The sequence below is a fragment of the Polyodon spathula genome, chromosome 11 (assembly GCF_017654505.1).
Source record: "Polyodon spathula isolate WHYD16114869_AA chromosome 11, ASM1765450v1, whole genome shotgun sequence".
Taxonomy (NCBI): Eukaryota; Metazoa; Chordata; class Actinopteri; order Acipenseriformes; family Polyodontidae; genus Polyodon; species Polyodon spathula.
Genome location: NC_054544.1, coordinates 29,258,811 through 29,280,904, shown reverse-complemented (window position 1 = coordinate 29,280,904; position 22,094 = coordinate 29,258,811). Strand labels below are relative to the sequence as shown.

The 22,094-nt window shown below is 39.2% G+C and overlaps 2 protein-coding genes across 2 annotated transcripts; both read left to right on the top strand.

The window, feature by feature from the left end:
• The first annotated feature begins 1,251 nt into the window (after positions 1 to 1,251).
• Positions 1,252 to 7,518, top strand: LOC121323227 (leucine-rich repeat-containing protein 15-like). Its single transcript, XM_041264147.1, has 2 exons — positions 1,252 to 1,407; positions 5,620 to 7,518. The coding sequence occupies exon 2, from the start codon at positions 5,628 to 5,630 to the stop codon at positions 7,170 to 7,172; it is 1,545 nt and encodes a 514-aa protein (XP_041120081.1). The 5' UTR covers positions 1,252 to 1,407; positions 5,620 to 5,627; the 3' UTR covers positions 7,173 to 7,518.
• Positions 7,519 to 9,713: 2,195 nt separating this feature from the next.
• Positions 9,714 to 20,588, top strand: LOC121323510 (leucine-rich repeat-containing protein 4-like). Its single transcript, XM_041264605.1, has 2 exons — positions 9,714 to 9,846; positions 16,704 to 20,588. Exons 1-2 carry the CDS (start codon positions 9,750 to 9,752, stop codon positions 19,193 to 19,195), a joined length of 2,589 nt encoding a protein of 862 aa, XP_041120539.1. The 5' UTR covers positions 9,714 to 9,749; the 3' UTR covers positions 19,196 to 20,588.
• Positions 20,589 to 22,094: the final 1,506 nt, after the last annotated feature.

Genomic DNA, 22,094 nt, shown 5'->3' with positions numbered 1-22,094 from the left:
GAGACAGTCAACATGGTTTTAGGAAAGGGAGATCGTGCCTAACTAACTTGCTTGATTTTTTTGAGGATGCAACATCGATAATGGATAATTGCAAAGCATATGACATGGTTTATTTAGATTTCCAGAAAGCTTTTGACAAAGTCCCGCACAAAAGATTAATTCTCAAACTGAACGCAGTTGGGATTCAAGGAAACACATGTACATGGATTAGGGAGTGGTTAACATGTAGAAAACAGAAAGTACTGATTAGAGGAAAAACCTCAGAATGGAGTGTGGTAACCAGCGGTGTACCACAGGGATCAGTATTAGGTCCTCTGCTATTCCTAATCTACATTAATGATTTAGATTCTGGTATAGTAAGCAAACTTGTTAAATTTGCAGACGACACAAAAATAGGAGGAGTGGCAAACACTGTTGCAGCAGCAAAGGTCATTCAAAATGATCTAGACAAGATTCAGAACTGGGCAGACACATGGCAAATGACATTTAATAGAGAAAAGTGTAAGGTACTGCACGCAGGAAATAAAAATGTACATTATAAATATCATATGGGAGATATTGAAATTGGAGAAGGAATCTATGAAAAAGACCTAGGAGTTTTTGTTGACTCAGAAATGTCTTCATCTAGACAATGTGGGGAAGCTATAAAAAAGGTTAACAAGATGCTCGGATACATTGTGAAAAGTGTTGAATTTAAATCAAGGGAAGTAATGTTAAAACTGTACAATGCACTAGTAAGACCTCATCTTGAATATTGTGTTCAGTTCTGGTCACCTCGCTATAAAAAAGATATTGCTGCTCTAGAAAGAGTGCAAAGAAGAGCGACCAGAATTATTCCGGGCTTAAAAGGCATGTCATATGCAGACAGGCTAAAAAAATTGAATCTGTTCAGTCTTGAACAAAGAAGACTACGTGGCGACCTAATTCAAGCATTCAAAATTCTAAAAGGTATTGACAGTGTCGACCCAAGGGACTTTTTCAGCCTGAAAAAAGAAACAAGGACCAGGGGTCACAAATGGAGTTTAGAAAAAGGGGCATTCAGAACAGAAAATAGGAGACACTTTTTTACACAGAGAATTGTGAGGGTCTGGAATCAACTCCCCAGTAATGTTGTTGAAGCTGACACCCTGGGATCCTTCAAGAAGCTGCTTGATGAGATTTTGGGATCAATAAGCTATTAACAACCAAACGAGCAAAATGGGCCGAATGGCCTCCTCTCGTTTGTAAACTTTCTTATGTTCTTATGTTCTTATTCTCTGAGTGTTCTCTGGAAAAACCTTGTGCCCTGCTCCACACCCACTCTAATCCACTCTACAGTATATACTGGTCCTTTGTGTCTTCAGAAACCCTGCTTTTCTCACATCGATAATGACTATTGTTGACCTTGGAATACAGAACTTAAACCAGGTAAGTGTTTTATTTTATTTTTTTTTTAAAAACAGGTATTTTAAAATAACAACCATTTAGCTGAAAAAAAAAAATTGGGAGAAGAAAATCATTAAATACAAAATTTTACGTTGAATCAACATTAATTAATAGCATTTTGGTTGATGCTGGATGATTTTTACCATTTTCAGATCAGATTAAGCTCAGCTAACAGTAACAATTCCTTAACTACAACCAATTTGAAATGATCTTTATGTCAAGCTGTATAAACATCCTATTTGATGTGCTAATGTGCTGTGTTCAGCAGATTGTAAGTAATTTTCTTTTCTTTTCTGCTGGTTTCTTGTAATTTCGTGTTAAGGAAGTTTGACTTCATGTCAATCTCTCTCTAGGTATATATTCTTTCAACTGAAGTTCAATTTTTGTCTTGTCTGACCAAAGGAAACCTTTTTCCCCACATCCCTGCAGTATCATCTACATGCTTTCTCGTAAACTCCATGCATGCTTTAAGATGAGGCTTTTTGAGTAATGGACATTGCAGATCTCTCAAGGTCATTGTTGGCTTTAGATTGACATCCCAAACCAGTTTCCTGCTTGCCTGGCTGCTCAGTTTGGGAGGGCGCCCTGATCTGGGTTGTATGATGTATCTTTCTCTTCTGAATGATGGACTTCACTGTGCTGAGAGGGATAATCAGCGCCTTTGAAATGTTCTTGTACCCTTCTACTACTCTGTGCCTCTCTACCACTTTATCCACGATTTGTTTCGAAAGCTCCTTGGTCTTCATGGTTGCTTTGTTGGATCACTATGTGAGTTGCAGCTTGAAAGTCTTTATAGACCTGAGGGGAATTATCTACAAGTTAAAGCACTTTGAGTACACAGGCTGAAACCATTTCATTAATTTTATGACATTTCAAACAAATCATTTGCACCTGAGCTGATTTAGGGCTGCAATAGCAAAGGGGTTGAATACTGAGATTAATCTGTTTTTCTCTGTAAATCTTACTTGCTTATATTCTATATGCATTTTTTAACTTGATCAATGTGGAGTAGTTTGTGTAGATTCTACTGGTACAAGTCTAATTTGAAAGTGTTGTGTAACATATAGGAGGTATAACTGCAGTGTGCAAACTGTTTTTTTTTTTTTTTTGCATTAACACGAGAGGTTTAAATGCTTAACAAATCATTTGTTTCAGGATGTTTTGGACAAAAGCCCTTCAGCTGTGTATAAAGAGAAGTAAACAGCGCAGTGAACTTTTTAGTTTTCAATCATATATATGGACTGGAGAGGAGGGCGATAGTGGAACATTATTGACTCGAGGGAAGACTATTGTTACCGTACCGACAGGGGCTATAATGCCCAAAGCCACAAACTGAAGGCATTGCACCCTGGAGATAGCAATAATTAACAATTCATTTTCCATTATGAGCTGAGCCTACAGTACATATTAATATATGAGTCAGTAAAAATAATAAGAGAAGCAAGGTTGGACAGTAAATATGACTATAAATACTGTAAAGCCATAAATATTTGTGAGCCTTTTTATTATGCGTTTTTCGCGTATGAAAAAAATAAATAAATAAAATAAATTACACAAATATCTTATTGCTGTACATATAATGAAGTAATTTACTACCAGTGCAACAGGTCGCAAACATTTCTGAATCAAAATAGGTTTTATGGGTGTGATTCGTCAAATATTTTGGCCGTAATATACGGTATTTTGTTTAAATATAGTTGATACAGCATAAGTAAATAAATAAATAATATAATATAAACGAATAACAGAAAATGTTTTTGACGTTCATACCGCAAGTTTTTTTTTGTAGTATGTTTTTTCATTTTCTGTCATAGAATCACCATTCAGCAGTCTTTTTTTTTTTCACTCATTCATTTTATCTGGTTGTTTGGAGTGGAGGTGGAGGGTGCTCCTTTAAGAAGGAATGGGACTTACAGTGACTTACAATGATGTGAACCAATCACATAACAGACAGAATCTAATGCCTGGTGGTGTATGGATGTAAGGGCAATAGTAAAATCTATTTTTGCTCCTATGATGAGGTTTTAACCAATCACCAGAATGTCCAAGCACTGACTACACTATTTTCGAAAAACTACTCACTTCTGAACCTTTTGTAGTCATTTTTGTATTACTTTAGTATAAATACATGTTAATTTGGATTCATATGTTGTTTTTTTGTGACTTTATGTGAACGAAAAGACACACATTTGCCCGTTTTCCCATTGGAAATAGTGATATTTTGAAATATCACTGTCCTGGTCACAAAAGCAAAGTTTGTGGGGAATAATAGCCATTTTCTATACTTTTGAGGCATAAGCAATTAGACAATAACACTTACTACCCAGGAACAAAAAAAAAAAAATAAAAAAAATAATTGTTACACAATGTTATATATATATATATATATATATATATATATATATATATATATATATATATATATATATATATATATATATATATATATATATATATATATATATAATATAGTAGAGAGTCACCATACTGTCTAATCAACCGAACGCACCTCTGATCACGTGATGAACTACCTGCGGTACATTTCGTACACATCTTCAGCTGCTAAAACGACTAAATAGGGTTACCTATTTCAGATCATCAAAAACAGGACACTACTTTTGTTATGCAAATCTCATTGATTTATTTGTTTAGGGCAACTGAATGAACTAATTCCTGTTTGTTTATTTATTTATTTAGCAGACGCCTTTATACAAGTGTTACATGGCAACACAAGGTTAAAGAGTATGTATATAATATGTAAACCTATATAATGTGTATTTATTTATTTTTTCTAGTGATGGCCAAAAAACAGAAAGATAAAAAACAAACAAACAAAAAAAAAAAAAAACACTAGTTACATGTTTTGACACATTCGAGTTTGGTTCTTTAACAACGTGTTTTATGTTACAGTTGTAGCAAACAAGTGTTTTATGTATGTTGTTATTTGGTGACTGTGATGCAAATGTATTCACTGCATACACAAAAAACGGCTATTTTATCCTGTTTCATTTTACTATATATTGCACAGTGCATTTATTTGAAGCAAAACTAAAGTATTGCAGAGCACGCTATAACGCAATAAACCCGAAGAGGCTGTTTATGCTGATCACGAAATACGCACTCCCGCCAGTATATGACTGAGCCGCTGTAGTTCATCTATTTAAATACGTTCGATCAAGCTCTGATCCGAATGTGATTCTGCTCTGAAGCAAGATCGGGTTAGGATCAGATTTTGCGATTTCTTTTAGTACAACTCAGTAAGCCACTGGATCAAGATCAAATCTGGGACCCAGTACAACTAGCCCCAGTGAACAATAGAGTCGTCTGCGCAGGCACGGCGCTATCAGGACACGCCAGGAATTGCAGCTCTGCAAGCATCAGCAGCAGCAAAGGGACGAGTAGGCGAAACCCCGGACATTCGTTCATTTTTTGAAAATCCGCCCGGACAGAGATCAGAAGCCCCAAAAAGAGGACATATCCTGGAAAAAACGGACGTATGAGTACCCTAACAAAAAGGACCAGAGGATTGAGGCAAATGAAAGTTACAGAATTATTCAGACCACCAAAATCTTAGATGGAGCATTGTGTGCTTTAAATTGTTGCAGTTAAGCAAATTAAAACAGTCACCTCGTTCTTGATTTTTCTTCTATTTTAACAGTAAGGGCTGGACATCCTGTCTATGTTATTGAGCAGCTAAGTACTTGCATTGTATTCATTTCAATTGCACGTTATTACAGTGCCTTAACACCAAGTGTCAAATATTGAAACATTTTACTGAATTTTTTAAGTTTAATGATTCCAAAAGTTCTGTAATGTGTCAAAGTTGTGCTGAATTGTGTTGATGATTTTCAAAGTTTGGTGTATGGTTTAATTACACTGTCTCATTACCTTAACTGTAGGTGTTAAAATTTTACTGAATTGGATTAATTTGATGATTTGTAAAGCTTTGTAATTTTGATGCTTCATGTGATAGAATAGGTTACTAGCTGTATCTCTTCAGTAGGTACTTGTGCATGTTAACTTTATTCTATACATTGTTAAAGGTGCAGTAATAGTTGTTAATACCTGTTCGATTAGTCATACAAATCGATTATGCAAACTAGTATCCATCCCAATTAGTCTGGATAATTGACTCTCTACTCTGTGTTAAAAATGTAATAAGATAATAAGATCATTTTTTTTTTCTTTTCACAGGGACCAGAATGCCTCCCATATTCCTAGTCCCCATTTGTCTTCTGTCCATGCTGTCTGGATTTCAGTGCCAGACTTATAAGACTAACGAACATCAGGACGTCTATTCCCAAGCGGATACATTAGAAATCCCAGCTCATCTAAAAGCAGATGTGACGGAAGTGTTTTTCTTGGGAACTGGTATTTCAGAGATCAAAAATGGGGCCTTTAAAAACAACCCCCAGCTATCAAAGATCAGCTTTCTTAACAACCCTATTGTTTCAATAGAAACTAATGCATTTGAAGGTTTAGGCAGCATTTCAGAAATTGAAGTTTCAGGCGGTCAGCTGCAGTCGCTACCTGTTGGTGTCTTCGACAGCGTTAAAAACCTGGAAACTCTCATATTAAAGAACAACAAAATCCACACAATACAGAAAGGATTATTCAATGGACTTACACGTTTGAAATCTCTTGAACTGCACATGAATGCAATCGATTCACTTCCTGAAGAAATATTTGATCAGCTTGAAAACCTTGAAACTCTTCACCTGGCCAAAAACCATATAACCTCTGTTTCAAAAGATATTTTCAGTAAACTTCATAACCTTAAAAAGCTCAGACTTTATGAGAACGAGCTCAGAGCTGTTCCTGATGGCATCTTTGATAACCTGCCCAATTTGACTGAGATCGCACTGCAATCCAACAAGATCGAAACGTTGCCTCCTGGTCTATTTGCACAAAATACAAATGTAGAGAAGCTGTACATGGAAAATAATTCAATTTCACAGTTACCATTAGGAATTTTCTTTGGTCTTCCTAAAATCAAATATCTAAAGATTGATAATAACCAACTAACAAAACTGCCGGATGTTCTTTTTGGAGCAATGCCCAAACTGACTGATCTTAAGCTTTCTAACAATGCTCTCACAACTCTCCCAGATAGGATCTTCAGCAATCTCACCTCTCTGCAGAAACTAGTTCTGTCCAACAATCACATTACTCATTTGACAAGCTCAATTTCTGAGGGGCTGAAAAAGCTGGTGGACCTAGATTTACAAAATAATAATCTGAAGTCCTTGGACAGCCAGACATTTGTCCTTTTGCCCAAACTCAAAAAATTATCACTTAAAGGTAATCCGTGGAATTGTGACTGCAATTTGATCAATCTTGTCAACTGGAAAAAAGCAAATCCGACAAAGGTCAAGTCATCCTCACCTGGGACTTGTGAAAGTCCTGAAAATCTGAAAGGTAAAGCCTTAAAATCCTTAACAGAAGACCAGCTCATTTGTCTAACTACTCCTGTTGTCATCACCACACCAGCACCTACCACCACGACAGCCTTCTCAACTACAGTAAGTACTACAGAGCAACCAACTACCATTGTATCGACGACACCACCATCACCAACCACAACTACAGAGGACACTGCTACAATTTCAACCCTGTCACCTGAAGCTATTCCAAGCCAGTGCACCCTTACTGAAGTAAATGGGACTAGCGTTATAAACTGTGTGATCTCTAAATGTCCTGTTATTAAAGTTGAAGCCCAGATATTTGATGATGACAATAAGAATTAATTCAATCACACCCTCTTTAGTCACTGATCTCAGTTCTCTCAGTGTGCCAAGGCTACATTGACCGTTATTATTAGCTAAACCTTGAGGTCAACTTGAAATAATACAACAGCTTGTCTGCCTATATTGTTAGTAGTGCAGAAACTGTAGTTCACAGTTCAATTCAATTGTTATTGTATTTACTGAGCGTGTATGCTTTTCTGTTCGCATACTTGTATCTGAAGTTATAATTCATTTGTGCATTTATTTTGTGTAGCTCCTTTCAAGCCAGGGCATCCCAAAGTGCTTCACATGACAAATAAATATACTATACAATAATATAATATAATGTAATATAATATAATATAATATCAAAAAACATACAGAAATAAATGGAGAAAAAACCAAAAAAAACATAATAAATCTACAAAAAAGCCTCTGCGTAAAGATGTGTTTTAAGCTTTGATTTAAATGCATTTATTGAGTCAACATTACAGATTTTAATTGGAAGATTGTTCCATAATACAGATGCATAATGACTAAAGGCTCTTCCACCACAAGAGCTGCGTTTTATCATTGTAGTCACCAGGACCCCAGCATTAGCAGATCTCAACTGGCATCCAGGGTCATAAGGTAAAAGCATATCATCAATGTAAGCAGGGCCATTTCCAGAGATGGCCTTGAATGTCATTAATAACATTTTAAAAATAATGCTGTACTTCACCGGAAGGCAATGCATGCGGGCAAGAACAGGCGTAATATGTTAAAGTCTTTTTGTACCTGTCAGAATTAGTGTAGCTGTATTCTGAACCTGCTGTAAGTGATTGATAAGTTTACAAGGTAGACCAGCCAATAGGGCGTTACTATAGTCCAGACGGGATGAAACAAACGCATGAATTAAAATTTCTACATCAGATTCTGCAAGATACAAACAGACTTTAGATATATTCTGAAAATGATAATAGGCAGACTTCACTACAGTTGAAATGTGATGCTGAAAACTAAGAGTAGAATTAAATTAGACTCCAAGACTTTTTTTCGCTTGCAGGTGAAGAAGAGGCGGGGGGGGGGGGGGGGGGGGGGCTGCCAAAGGTCATTGGTTGTGGGATTTTATTTAATGATGTTTTAGAGCCAATTAATTATTTTTTTAATTGCAGTTTTATTTGCATTTAACTGCAATTTTCTTTTTTCATTTTATGTTTATTAGTTTCAGACTCAAGTCAGATACTCAGACTGGGGTTACATTTTATTCTGACCTTGTCATAATTATTGTCACTTTACAGAAGTACCTTATAAAAACAGTAAGATTAAGCCACTATGTTACATTAAAATGCCCTAAAACTGGGAACTCAGACTTTTTTCTTGATACTCTTTTCCTATCTATAACAAATGCTTATAACTATACTATGTTTTACTTTTATGTACAATTGTGATCTTCTAAAAATAAAAACTAACAAAAATAATTAAAACAGTTTTCTGTTTTTTTTTTTAATCTAATGTGATGCAAGTAATAAAATAAAATCTTTTTTTATTTTACAAAACTAGATGAGTCTCTTGTCACACAAAAAACTTAGTCATATTATGTTTCCAATTAGCAAGGGAGGTCAAATGTCCGCAATTTTTTATTTATTTATTTTTTATATATATTTCCAAAAGTACAATTTATATAAAGCTAGACTTTTTTTAAGAATAAAAACTTCAGCAGATAGAACAATAATAAGCCATACAGCACAGGAAGCCAGAATAAAAACAATGATAGGAAGGTCAAAGCCAATGTTGCCTTATCCTCTCTGATAACCACTTTAAGCATGCTGTGAGCACTTCTTCCACTTACTGGACACTGGAGCCATTACTCACAACAGATTGTTGCTTTGCTTTTCTCTTTTTAAGTTACAGTATCTGACAGATCCTCTGCAGGCCTTGGGATTGCAAATGTATTCATGTCACCCAAGAGTTTTCATATAAAAAAACAAGACTGAAGAGGATGTTTAGTTAATCAATCATGTACAATCATTCATAGTAAATGCATCAATTTAATGCCACAAGTCTGCAACATTGCATGCAATAAGCTGTGTTAAACGGGACTTCAGCTGATAGCAAGGGTTCAAAATGTGTACTCTTTTTTTTTATGTTTGATTGAGGAGAACTGGGTGTGTTAAAAGTGGTGCTGCATTTTTTGATTGTGTCATGCTTAGTGTAGACAGCATGATCAGCTTGTCAGAGTGGTGTGGAGTGGATAACTGTAAAGGTACAAGATTAGATGGTTGCAGGAATTGTAATTACCCCAGCCTCACACTGTATCACTATGTTGTGAACTGCCTCTATTCCTCTATGTATCCCTATGGACAAGGAACAAGAAGTTCTTGAAACAAGCACAGCAACCATTCAAATGCAAAAAAAATATATATGCTTTTGTAAAAATAAATATGTTCTTTCATGCTTTAAATGCAAATCTAGTACGTGAAGCATGACATTGTTTATAGGGATGTCAGTGGGCGTTACATCAGTTTCCTTATCTGTGAGTGCAGACTGATTTATCAGAACCTTGCGCCCCTAGATTGCAAGACGAAGCTGTTTTAAAGGAACGGGCTGCTTGAGCAGATGACAGTTCTAATTGCCTTTCCATTTACAAGTGATCAGCTTAAAAAAGGTCCTGCTTTTTTAACTTCTTTCGTCGACCTTACAGAATTTGAACCAGGCAAGTGTGTCTTTTTTATTTTATTTTGTAAACGTGTATTTTAGAATAACAGCCATTAGAGGAATACATTTTTTGGGGGAGAGGAAAATCACTTACATTTTCATAGGAAATAAAAATATGTAAAAAAAAAAAAAATTCAAAGATCTTGAATCAACATGACGTAACGCCATTTTGGTTGATGCTGGATGTATTTTGACCATTTTCAGATCAGATTAAGCTCAGCTAAAAGTAACAATTCCTTAACTAAAACCAACTTGAAATTCTCTTCATGTCAAGCTGTATAAACATCCTATTTGATTTGTTAAAGTGCTGTGTTCAGCAAATTGTAAGTCATTTTCTTTTCTTTTTTGCTGGTTTCTTGTAATTTCGTGTTGAGGAAGTTTGACTTCATGTCAATCTCTACTGAGTATATACAGTTTCTATCAAGAGTGCTTCATTATGAACAGTACAAGCAGTGTTGAAAGGAAGTGGCTGTTTGGTGTGTGTGTGTGTGTGTGTGTGTGTGTATATATATATATATATATATATATATATATATATATATATATATATACATACATACATACATACAGTACAAGTCAAAAGTTTGAATACAAAACTTGTTATTTTTCATATTTTTTTTTGGTATTTTTCATATTTTTTATGTTGTATACGTTTCTGTAAATACTTGAAAATGAAAACACATGTTACAATATACAAAACAAAACATAAAGAGTATCAAAGCAATGTTCAAGAAAATTGAAAATTGTCTCTAAATCTTGGATTCCTCAAAATAGCCACCCTTTGCCTAAAAACAGCCTCACAAACACGAGGCATTCGGTTAACAAGTTTCAGCAGGAAATCACCCGACATGTAGCTGAACTTGTATTAGAATGGCAATTAATTGCCAGTTTCTCAGACTTGTCACTCGAATGAATTTGTTCTGATTCTGAGGTCACTCTTGTCCTACCTGACCTTGTTCGGTCCTCATGAGTGCCAGTTTCTTCAAATCGTTTGATGGTCTTGGCCACAGCAGTTACAGACACTTTTGCAAAGTTCTTGCGATTTGTCTTAAAGATTGAAGATATATATATGGACTGGACAGGAGGGCTATAGTGGAACATTATTGACTCGAGGGAAGACTATTGTTACCATACTGACAGGGGCTATAATGCCCAAAGCCACAAACTGAAGGCATTGCACCCTGGAGATAACAATAATTAACAATTCATTTTCCATTATGAGCTGAGCCTACAGTACATATTAATATATGAGTCAGTAAAAAATAATAAGAGAAGCAAGGCTGGATAGTAAATATGACTATAAATACTGTAAAGCCATAATTATTTGTGAGCCTAATTATTATGCGTTTTTCGCGTATGAAAAAAATGTACATAAATATGAATATAACTGAAGTAATTTATTACCAGTGCAACAGGTTGCCAACATTTCTGAACCATTTCTGGGTGTGATTCGCCAAATATTTTGGTCATAAATATTTATGACTGTACGGTATTTTGTTTAAATATAGTTGATACAGCATTAGTAAATAAGTAAATAACATAAACGAATAACATAAAATGTTTTTGAAGTTCATACCGCAAGTTTTTTTTCTTTTGTAGTACGTTTTTCATTTTCTGCCATAGAATCACCATTCAGCAATACCTGAGAGCAGCTTGGGCAGAGTTGTGGTGTCCTGACCTTAATGAACATCTGAGTAAGAGCGGTCATCTGACTCTTCTTTGTTTACTTCGGAACGCCAATATCAGTAGAGCCACCATACATCAACCGAACACACCTCTGATCACATGATGAATTACCTGAGGTGTATTAAGCACTCAGCTTCAGCAGCTAAAATGACTATGAGATTTAGTTACCAAAAAAAAGGACCAGCAGACTGAGGCAAATGAAAGTTACAGAATTATTCAGACCACCAAAACCTTAGATGGAGCATTGAGTGCTTTAAATTGTTGCAGTTAAGAAAATTAAAACAGTCACCTCGTTCTTGATTTTTCTTCTATTTTGTCAGTAAGGGCTGGACATCCTGTCTATGTTATTGAGCAGCTAAGAACTTGTATTTTATTCATTTCAATTGCTTGTTATTACAATGCCTTAACAGCAAGTGTCAAAGTATTGGATCATTTTACTGAATTTTTGACGTTGAATAATTCCTAAAGTTCTGAAATGTGTCAAAGTTGTGCTGAATTGTGTCGATGATTTTCAAAGTGTGGTGTATGGTTTAATTACACTGTTTCATTACCTTAACTCAGTGGTCCTCAAAGTAATTTGGGCACAGACATAAATTAATCTTACTTGGCTGTTTGTGGGCACGCTGACTATTGCATAGGTTCTTATATTAACTTTTAGTGGTAGTTACTCTTGGCTCACTCTGACAAGTCTCAGGCAGTGATTACGCATGCTACACTTATTCTTTAAATAATTTATATAAAATACGCAATGCAATTTTTTTTTAAATAGCATGTTTACACAGATAACTATCAATAAACTAAATAGATAGCGTCTCGCTTTTGTTTCAATTTGACAAGTCTGTCAACACTACTCTGTTTTAAACATCGCTCATCTCCAGTACAATTATTGAGAAAGTGGATTCGTCACTAAATATACTTCGGTGTTTCCCTTCTCTGGTGAAATTTAACAATATAGAGAGCTAAAATTCAATTCTAAATACCGAAATGTATTATTTTTCACAATAACAGTCAGCAAAATTCAATGCTTATTCGCATATTAACACCCCGCCTCTGCTCACGAATTATTGGACAGCTGTCAGATCTGTCACTTTCCCATTGGCTACTCAATTGTCTTTAATTTTCTTGAACTGCCTCTGCTTGCTTATGATTGGATAGCTGTGTGAAAAATGGCAGAAATTTGACTCTCCTATTGGTCAAACATATTGTCAGTACCTGCAACTGAAACAGACACAGTTTATGTCCCACCCAGACTAACTTATAATTGGGCTACCGCAGAGAAAATGCAGATATTCAATTGGTTAATCGTATGACAGAGGCTCTTCAGGAAAAAAAAAAAAAAAAAAAAAATGTCGAGTACGTACAAGCACAGCATAAGCCAGCAGCACTGTCAACAGACTGCTGTGACACTTTTGTTGGAAAACTTGTTTTAAGCTTTATTTATTTCCCATGCTCCGACCTACCAGAAATGTGTTCACAACCAATAATTTAAGAACAACTGCCATGGGCCTGATGGCCTGGCTTCGTGGGCCACTTTGAGGACCACTGCCTTAACTGTAGGTGTTCAAGTTTTACTGAATTGCATTAATTTAATGATTTGTAAAGCTTTGTAATTTGGTCTGTGATAGAATAGGTTACTATCTTTATATCATCAGTAGGTACTTGTGTACTAAGTACTTATGTGTGTTGTTAAAGGTGCAGTAATTCTTATTAATACCTGTTCGATTATCCATACAAATCAATTATGCAAACTAGTGTCCGTCCCAATTAGTTTGAATAATTGACTCTCTACTGTGTGTGTCTGTGTGTGTGTGTGTGTGTGTGTGTGTGTGTGTGTGTGTGTGTGTGTGTGTGTGTGTGTATAACACTGTCACAGAGACGGCCGAAGTGGGCGGTGTCAGAACCAGGAAAAGGAATGAAATACACAAAACACAGGACGGATGAAATGAAATGATGATGGCGCTGGCTGGCGCCGGTTTATTGTAAAATAAAAGGGTTTAACAAACAAAAGACAGGACACGGCACTTCGTGCCAAAATAAACAGACAAACAAAACGAATAGACACGGACAAAACAAAGAGTGGACGAACGCTACACAAACAATTGAAATCTATATTTACACTTATCTATCTCTATCTCTATCTCTATCTCTATCTCTCTCTCTCTCTCTCTCTCCTCCTGTTCTCCACTCCCGAACACCCAACCGCGAGTATGTGACAACGTGCATCTATATATACTGTTGTGCTGGGATTCAATTACCAATTAATTATTCACTTGAATCCCAGCACGTGAAGTAAAAAGTGCAATTCCCCGTGCTCACATATTACTACATTTTACTTGCACGTGAAGTGCTGTGCAATCCTCGTGCCTAAATACACATATACATTTTTAAACACTCGTGTTACACAGACCCGTTTATATCCCGTGTACCAATGTCTATACACCAACATTTAAACACACCACACGCAACACATAACAGATAATATACACAGGGGCGGGCACTTTGTCACATATACCCCCTCCTGTGCAAAGCACACATGGCCTCAATGGCCACCTCCCCCCTTAAAAGCCCAAAAGTCCCGCCCAAAGTCCTTGGCCAGGACCGGAGGCTTCCAGGGGCCCACAGGTCGTAATGCTGTCAGCAGCAATGCTGACAGCGGGGTAGCATTCTCCTGCCAGGGTAGTCCTAGCAGCGGAAAGGCTGCTTGGGGTGTGGTCTCCTGACCTTCCCCCTTCTTCGGCGCCGGCAGCTCCCCTTGGTGGGGCTTCAACCACAGTTCTTCCTGCAGGGAAGAAACTGCAGAGGGAGCAGGTCTCCGGACCTCCCCCACGATCTCCGGCAGCGAAACTGCTGCTGGGGTTGGCGGTCTCCAGACCTCCTCCCCCTTCTCCGGCAGCGAAACCCCTTCTCCGGCAGCGAAACTGCTGCTGGGGTTGGCGGTCTCCAGACCTCCTCCCCCTTCTCCGGCAGCGAAACTGCTGCTGGGGTTGGCGGTCTCCAGACCTCCTCCCCCTTCTCCGGCAGTGAAACTGCTGCTGGGGTTGGCGGTCTCCAGACCTCCTCCCCCTTCTCCGGCAGTGAAACTGCTGCTGGGGTTGGCGGTCTCCAGACCTCCTCCCCCTTCTCCGGCAGCGAAACTGCTGCTGGGGTTGGTGGTCTCCAGACCTCCTCCCCCTTCTTCGTGGCCGGCAGCTCCCCTTCGTGGGGTTCCGGCCACAGTACTTCCGGCTGTGATGCGGAGCGGCGGGCAACCCCAGGCGATGCAGAGCGGCGGGCAACCCCGGGCGATGCGAGGCTGGCATCCTTGGGCGAAGCGAGGCTGGCATCCTTGGGCGAAGCGAGGCTGGCATCCTTGGGCGAAGCGAGGCTGGCATCCTTGGGCGAAGCGAGGCTGGCATCCTTGGGCGAAGCGAGGCTGGCATCCTTGGGCGAAGCGAGGCTGGCAGTCAGGACAAGCTGGGGTGCGGGTGTTGGCCCTCTTTTCGGCCACTGCAGCCGGGAGGTTCTTCCCCGTGCTTCCCTCAGCAGCCTATGCAAGGGCTGCTGAGGACCGCCAGCATCTAGTCCTGGCTCTTCTGGTGCAGGGAGAGGCAGCTCCTGCTCCTCTCCCCCTGATGGAGGTGGAGGCAGAGGAAGCTCCAGCTCCTCTCCTCGTGATGGTGGGGGAAGTGATACCAGCAGGCATTCACCCTCTGCTGGTGGGGGAAGTGATACCAGCAGGCATTCACCCTCTGCTGGTGGACAGGGACCCAGCAGGCATTCACCCTCTGCTGGTGGACAGAGACCCAGCAGGCATTCACCCTCTGCTGGTGGACAGGGACCCAGAAGGCATTCACCCTCCGCTGGTGGACGGGGACCCAGCAGGCATTCACCCTCTGCTGGTGGAGGAGGCAGAGGCAGCTCCTGCTGCTCTGCTCCTGCCGGTGGAGGTGGCGGAGGCAGAGGCAGCTCCTGCTGCTCTGCTCCTGCCCATGGAGGTGACGGAGGCAGAAGCAGCTCCTGCTGCTCTGCTCCTGCCCATGGAGGTGGGAGCGGCGTGTAGTCTCCTGGTGGTGGAGGTGGGAGCGGCATGTAGTCTCCCCTTGTTACAGGGGACTGGTGCGGCTCTCCCTCACTTGCAGGAGACTGGTGTGGCTCTGGAGACAGCGATGGGACCTCTGCCTTCCTCTTCTGTGGCAGTTCCTCCTCTCCCTCTTGGTAGGGGCAGCGGAAGGGACAGTTGGCAAAGAGATGGTCCTGGTTGCAGAGGAGGCACCCCGGCAAGGACTGGTTACATCGCCGGGGATGTCTGGCCCTTAGGCGGCACTCCTCCTCCCTGTCCCTCACCTCTTTATCCTCTTTCCTGCTTCTCCCCATTTCTTTCTTTTTTTTTTTTTTGTAATCCAAAGACGCCCCTTTTTTTTTTTTTTTTTTTCTTCACACAAAAAACCTCTCCTGGTCTGATGCTTGGAGGCGCTGTTAAATCCCACCGCTGCCACCACGTGACACAGAGACGGCCGAAGTGGGCGGCATCAGAACCAAGAAAAGGAATGAAATACACAAAACACAGGACGGATGAAATGAAATGATGATGGCGCTGGCTGGCGCCGGTTTATTGTAAAATAAAAGGGTTTAACAAACAAAAGACAGGACACGGCACTTCGCGCCAAAATAAACAGACAAACAAAACGAATAGACACGGACAAAACACAGAGTGGACGAACGCTACACAAACAATCGAAATCTATATTTACACTTATCTATCTCTTTCTCTCTCTCTCTCTCTCTCTCCTGTTCTCCACTCCCGAACACCCAACCGCGAGTATGTGACAACGTGCATCTATATATACTGTTGTGCTGGGATTCAATTACCAATTAATTATTCACTTGAATCCCAGCACGTGAATTAAAAAGTGCAATTCCCCGTGCTCACATATTACTACATTTTACTTGCACGTGAAGTGCTGTGCAATCCTCGTGCCTAAATACACATATACATTTTTAAACACTCGTGTTACACAGACCCGTTTATATCCCGTGTACCAATGTCTATACACCAACATTTAAACACACCACACGCAACACATAACAGATAATATACACAGGAGCGGGCACTTTGTCACAAACACACACACACACGCACCTTTTAAAAATGTAATAAGATAATAAGATCATTTTTTTTTCTTTTCACAGGGACCAGAATGCCTCCCATATTCCTAGTCCCCATTTGTCTTCTGTCCATACTGTCTGGATTTCAGTGCCAGACTGATAAGAGAAATGAACACCAGGATGTCTATTCCCAAGCGGATACATTAGAAATCCCAGCTCATCTAAAAGCAGATGTGACGGAAGTGTTTTTCTTGGGAACTGGTATTTCAGAGATCAAAAATGGGGCCTTTAAAAACAACCCTCAGCTATCAAAGATCAGCTTTCTTAACAACCCTATTGTTTCAATAGAAACTAATGCATTTGAAGGTTTAGGCAGCATTTCAGAAATTGAAGTTTCAGGCGGTCAGCTGCAGTCGCTACCTGTTGGTGTCTTCGACAGCGTTAAAAACCTGGAAACTCTCATATTAAAGAACAACAAAATCCACACAATACAGAAAGGATTATTCAATGGACTTACACGTTTGAAATCTCTTGAACTGCACATAAATGCAATCGATTCAATTCCTGAAGAAATATTTGATCAGCTTGAAAATCTTGAAACTCTTCACCTGGCCAAAAACCATATAACCTCTGTTTCAAAAGATATTTTCAGTAAACTTCATAAACTTAAAAAGCTCAGACTTTACGAGAACGAGCTCAGAGCTGTTCCTGATGGCATCTTTGATAACCTGCCCAGTTTGACTGAGATCGCACTGCAATCCAACAAGATCGAAACGTTGCCTCCTGGTCTATTTGCACAAAATACAAATGTAGAGAAGCTGTACATGGAAAATAACTCAATTTCACAGTTACCAGTAGGAATTTTCTTTGGTCTTCCTAAAATCAAATATCTAAAGATTGATAATAACCAACTAACAAAACTGCCGGATGTTCTTTTTGGAGCAATGCCCAAACTGACTGATCTTAAGCTTTCTAACAATGCTCTCACAACTCTCCCAGATAGGATCTTCAGCAATCTCACCTCTCTGCAGAAACTAGTTCTGTCTAACAATCACATTACTCAATTGACAAGCTCAATTTCTGAGGGGCTGAAAAAGCTGGTGGACCTAGATTTACAAAATAATAATCTGAAGTCCTTGGACAGCCAGACATTTGTCCTTTTGCCCAAACTCAAAAAATTATCACTAAAAGGTAATCCGTGGAATTGTGACTGCAATTTGATCAATCTTGTCAACTGGATAAAAGCAAATCCGACAAAGGTCAAGTCATCCACATCTGGGACTTGTGAAAGTCCTGAAAATCTGAAAGGTAAAGCCTTAAACTCGTTAACAGAAGACCAGCTCATTTGTCCAACTACTCCTGTTGTCATCACCACACCAGCACCTACCACCACGACAGCCTTCACAACTACGCTAAGTACTACAGTTCCTGCCACTAGCAAGATCAAGACTACATTACAACTAACAACAGTGGAAGACACAACCACAACCATGACCACCACTAAAGCCACACCCACCACTACAGTGATGCCAACCACACTGGCAACCACAACCGAGCAGCTCACATCCACAGAGCCAACAGCATTACTTACAACCTCCACAGAGCTTGAAACCACCATGGAAATGAGTACCACTGCTGCAGAAACCACAGCCCTGCCAACAACTACGGTGGCTTTGACAACCACAGCCCTAACAACCTCATCCACTCCAGAAACTACAGAGCAAACAACTACCATTGTAACGACGACACCACCAACAACAACCACAACTGCAGTGGCCATGACAACCACAGCCCTAACAACCTCATCCACGCCAGAAACTATAGAGCAAACAACTACCATTGTAACGACGACACCACCAACAACAACCACAACTGCAGTGGCCATGACAACCACAGCCCTAACAACCTCATCCACGCCAGAAACTATAGAGCAAACAACTACCATTGTAACGACGACACCACCAACAACAACCACAACTGCAGTGGCCATGACAACCACAGCCCTAACAACTTCATCCACGCCAGAAACTATAGAGCAAACAACTACCATTGTAACGACGACACCACCAACAACAACCACAACTACAGTGGCCTGGACAACCAGCACTCAGCTTGAAACAATAGAACTAACGACAACCGTTTTAACGACAAGACCAACACCACCTCTGAAGACTACTCTAACATGGACAACTTCTACCCAGCCAGAAATTACAGAGCTAACAAGTCCAATGTATACAACACCAACTATTGAAATATCTGGGATCTACACTGATCCTGAAACCACAACATATTTAACTGAAACAACAAGTCTTGCCCAGTCAACCCAGACCATACAGCTTCCAGTAACATCTGATTCACAGTACAGTTTAGATACTTGGGTAGACATATCCTACTGCAAGATGATGCTGATATCATACACAGCAATGGTGGTGGTGGAAATCTGTTTCACCTTGGTCCTGGCAAAATTTGTATACACACTTTATCAGTCCCTTCAGTGCAGAAGGAAAATGAATTCAAATGTCAGTCTCACACATTTCTCATACAGGAAAGAGCTGATACTGCAACCCAGGAACTAGAGAATTTGTTATTTTTATTTTATTAGCTTTGTAGCTATTCAACAAAATTATGTGAAATTTCTTAACAGTAGACATGTTAAAGCAAGTGTAAATAAAGGTCCTGAAATTTACTTTAAATGTGAGCTTCTGGGAAATCGATTTTTGATTGTCAGGGATCTGTGGACATGATATAATCACAGTAAAAGCTGACAGCCATTCACTGCACAGAAACACAGTATCTGAATGATTTACATTTTGACGGATCATCTAGAAACTGGACCTGCAAGAGCAGGACTATCGCAAAGGGTCACAATTTACAATATAATTTGGCCATTACAAAAACAAATGACTGTGTGCACTTAATTTGTATTTGCTAAAGTGAAAGCTTTATAAAATAAGCATTTCATTTATACATTATAGAATTTGTATATGTTTGCAAGCATTAGCATCCTTGCATAAACATGCACATACAGCATGCATGTGTTAATTATATCATTATCTGTGTAGTGAACTCTCAGAAGATCCAGCCACTGTGGATGTATATTCAAAAAATATTAAATAAAGGCATTCTGGAAGCATTAATATAATAGTGTACAGACTGAAACATTTTTATAAGATTATGGTCAATAAACTCTCCATGTTAGTGTGTGCATATTTATTTTCTTTATGGCATACTTTGGGATAAAAGGGCCAACTTAATGAAGGGAAATGTTAATGTCCAAAATAAAACCAGCAACAAGTTAGAATATTCCTTTCAGGATTCAATCTCAAGTTCTGATACTGAACCAGAACAACTTGCACTTTCCATGAATGTTATGAGTTAGTTAGCAAACACCTGTCCTCCTGGCTGTCATTCAGAGCACCTTACAGGGGAACCAGCCACACAGATGTCGTGCCACAGCCTAGCCCTTGATTAGCCATTTATCTTGTCTTTACTGAGGTGGAGTTTTCAAACAGGCCTGGGTGTGGCAAACAGCAGGACCAATCCCATCTCTCTCAGATATTGTAATGTAGGTTCACAGGTCTTGTCTATTCTGATAGAAGTTGATTGATCTGACCTCTATTGTGATGCAGGCTGTAAACTGTCTGGATAGAGCTGCTCTGACATGGAAGCTGTGTCCTCTACTAGGCTTTAAGCCCCGGTTGCCAAGCAATTAAACAAACAATGTCACTAAAATCCCAATTAAAAAAATACATTATTTTATTTTATACACACACAGATCGTTCCCTCGTTATTTCAGTTAAATCTTTGGTTCATATTTAAAGTATGGGGTCAACATTTCTAGTGAAAGGAAAATGAATACAATCATGTAACTACTGTAAAAACTACCAAGAAACTACTATGAATAGTAATGTAACTAGTAACTGAATTCAATTAAACTCCCTTGTATTCCTCTCAGAAAATGTGCCTTTGTTTTTGCACTTGCCCTTGTGATCCTGACTTGCACCTTCTGTCCCTTGTCTCTACCTGTCACTCTGTGGCCCCATCTGTCACTTTGAGATTGACTGATTGTGTAATTGCATTGGCTATATGCATAACAAAGTGAATGCGTGCACACCATTAAAATAGGGGCTGTCCTAATGGAATAGCTGTTACCTTTTTTATATAAATGCAGAGAGTTTGAAACGAACTGCTGAGAACAAAGCTTTAAACTAGGTCCTGGATCAATGTTCAGTATGGGACATGCCAAAATACAGAGCGTGTTGAAAATCAATGAGAGGGAAGAGCACAGTGGGCCTTTAAAATTGTGATTTGTAACACATTTAGTTACAGCTAGGTCTTAAGAAGAGGATTGATAGGGAGGTTTGGGATTTATACATACAGTACATGTTTTAAAGGTGCAAATGTACAAAAGCCAAGCAATTAAAAAATAATATACAAAAGACGTTATTTGGACCAGCTTACTATAATGAAGTCAAATTTAGGTTAATATCTGGATGCAGTTCCTTTTATAAACTTTGCAACTGTAGCTGCACCCCCGTTCCCATGCTTGTTATCGAAGTGGCTATCAAGAGGTCGGAGGTTAAACCGACAACGCAAACAACCCATGTTTCTGCCATGTTACTGCCATATGGGGTTGAATTAGCTGCTCGAGATTCCCAGCCCCGATAAGCCTTTCCCTATTCATGTCCCAGGCTTTTCAGAGTACACTGCTTGCCTTGGGGGCGGATTCTGTTAGCAAACTGCTTACAGCTTCAATTACTCCTTCATTAAGCTCTGATTGTTCACAGGTGTTTGGCACAAAACTCAATTAATTATCCAACGGGAAAAGGTTTCAAACAGCCTGGTCGCTTCTTCTTTGCAAACAGAATGGTTCCATTGTGCACGTCGATAGCTTTTTAGACTAGCACAGTCAGACATAGGGCTGAGCTATGCTCTGGAGAGAAGGATGTCTGTGCTACAGTATGTGCACAGTATAAGAAAGCCTACATTCAATGCACCTGCTCAGTTTACTTAGTTTTTATTGCACTCTGCACATCTATAAGTGTCCTTTGTGTTACACAAAACCTTACATTAGAGTTTGAATGGTAGGAGCACCCCTGTATCTCTTTTAAGTTTGACTTGCCTAGTCAATGCATTCATGACTGTAGCATGACTCAAACTAATGGTTGCATGTTACAGTTTTACAAGCTGCATCGAGCGTTCAGAAAAACTGGATAAAAAAGAGGGTGATGTTTCAAAGACACTGGTATGCTCAATCGAAATATAACAACGTAATAAGCATAAATGCATCCATAGGTCCCCTATATTTCTTTCTTTATACAGCATAATTAATATACATTAAGCACTAGATGTTCAAAAATGTGTGCGAATCAGAGACTGTGAAACAATTTGAATGTAAAGCTCTCACAGAAAGCTCAAGAGGACTTTATAAGGTCAATTTCCCCACTAACCACCAGATGATGCCAACGTCCAATG

Coding starts and splice junctions, on each gene's coding strand:
- LOC121323510 (XM_041264605.1), top strand. CDS start 9,750: ATGACAGTTCTAATTGCCTTTCCATTTACAAGTGATCAGCTTAAAAAA. Junction 9,847..16,703: donor CCTTACAGAATTTGAACCAG/GCAAGTGTGTCT, acceptor TTCTTTTCACAG/GGACCAGAATGCCTCCCATA.
- LOC121323227 (XM_041264147.1), top strand. CDS start 5,628: ATGCCTCCCATATTCCTAGTCCCCATTTGTCTTCTGTCCATGCTGTCT.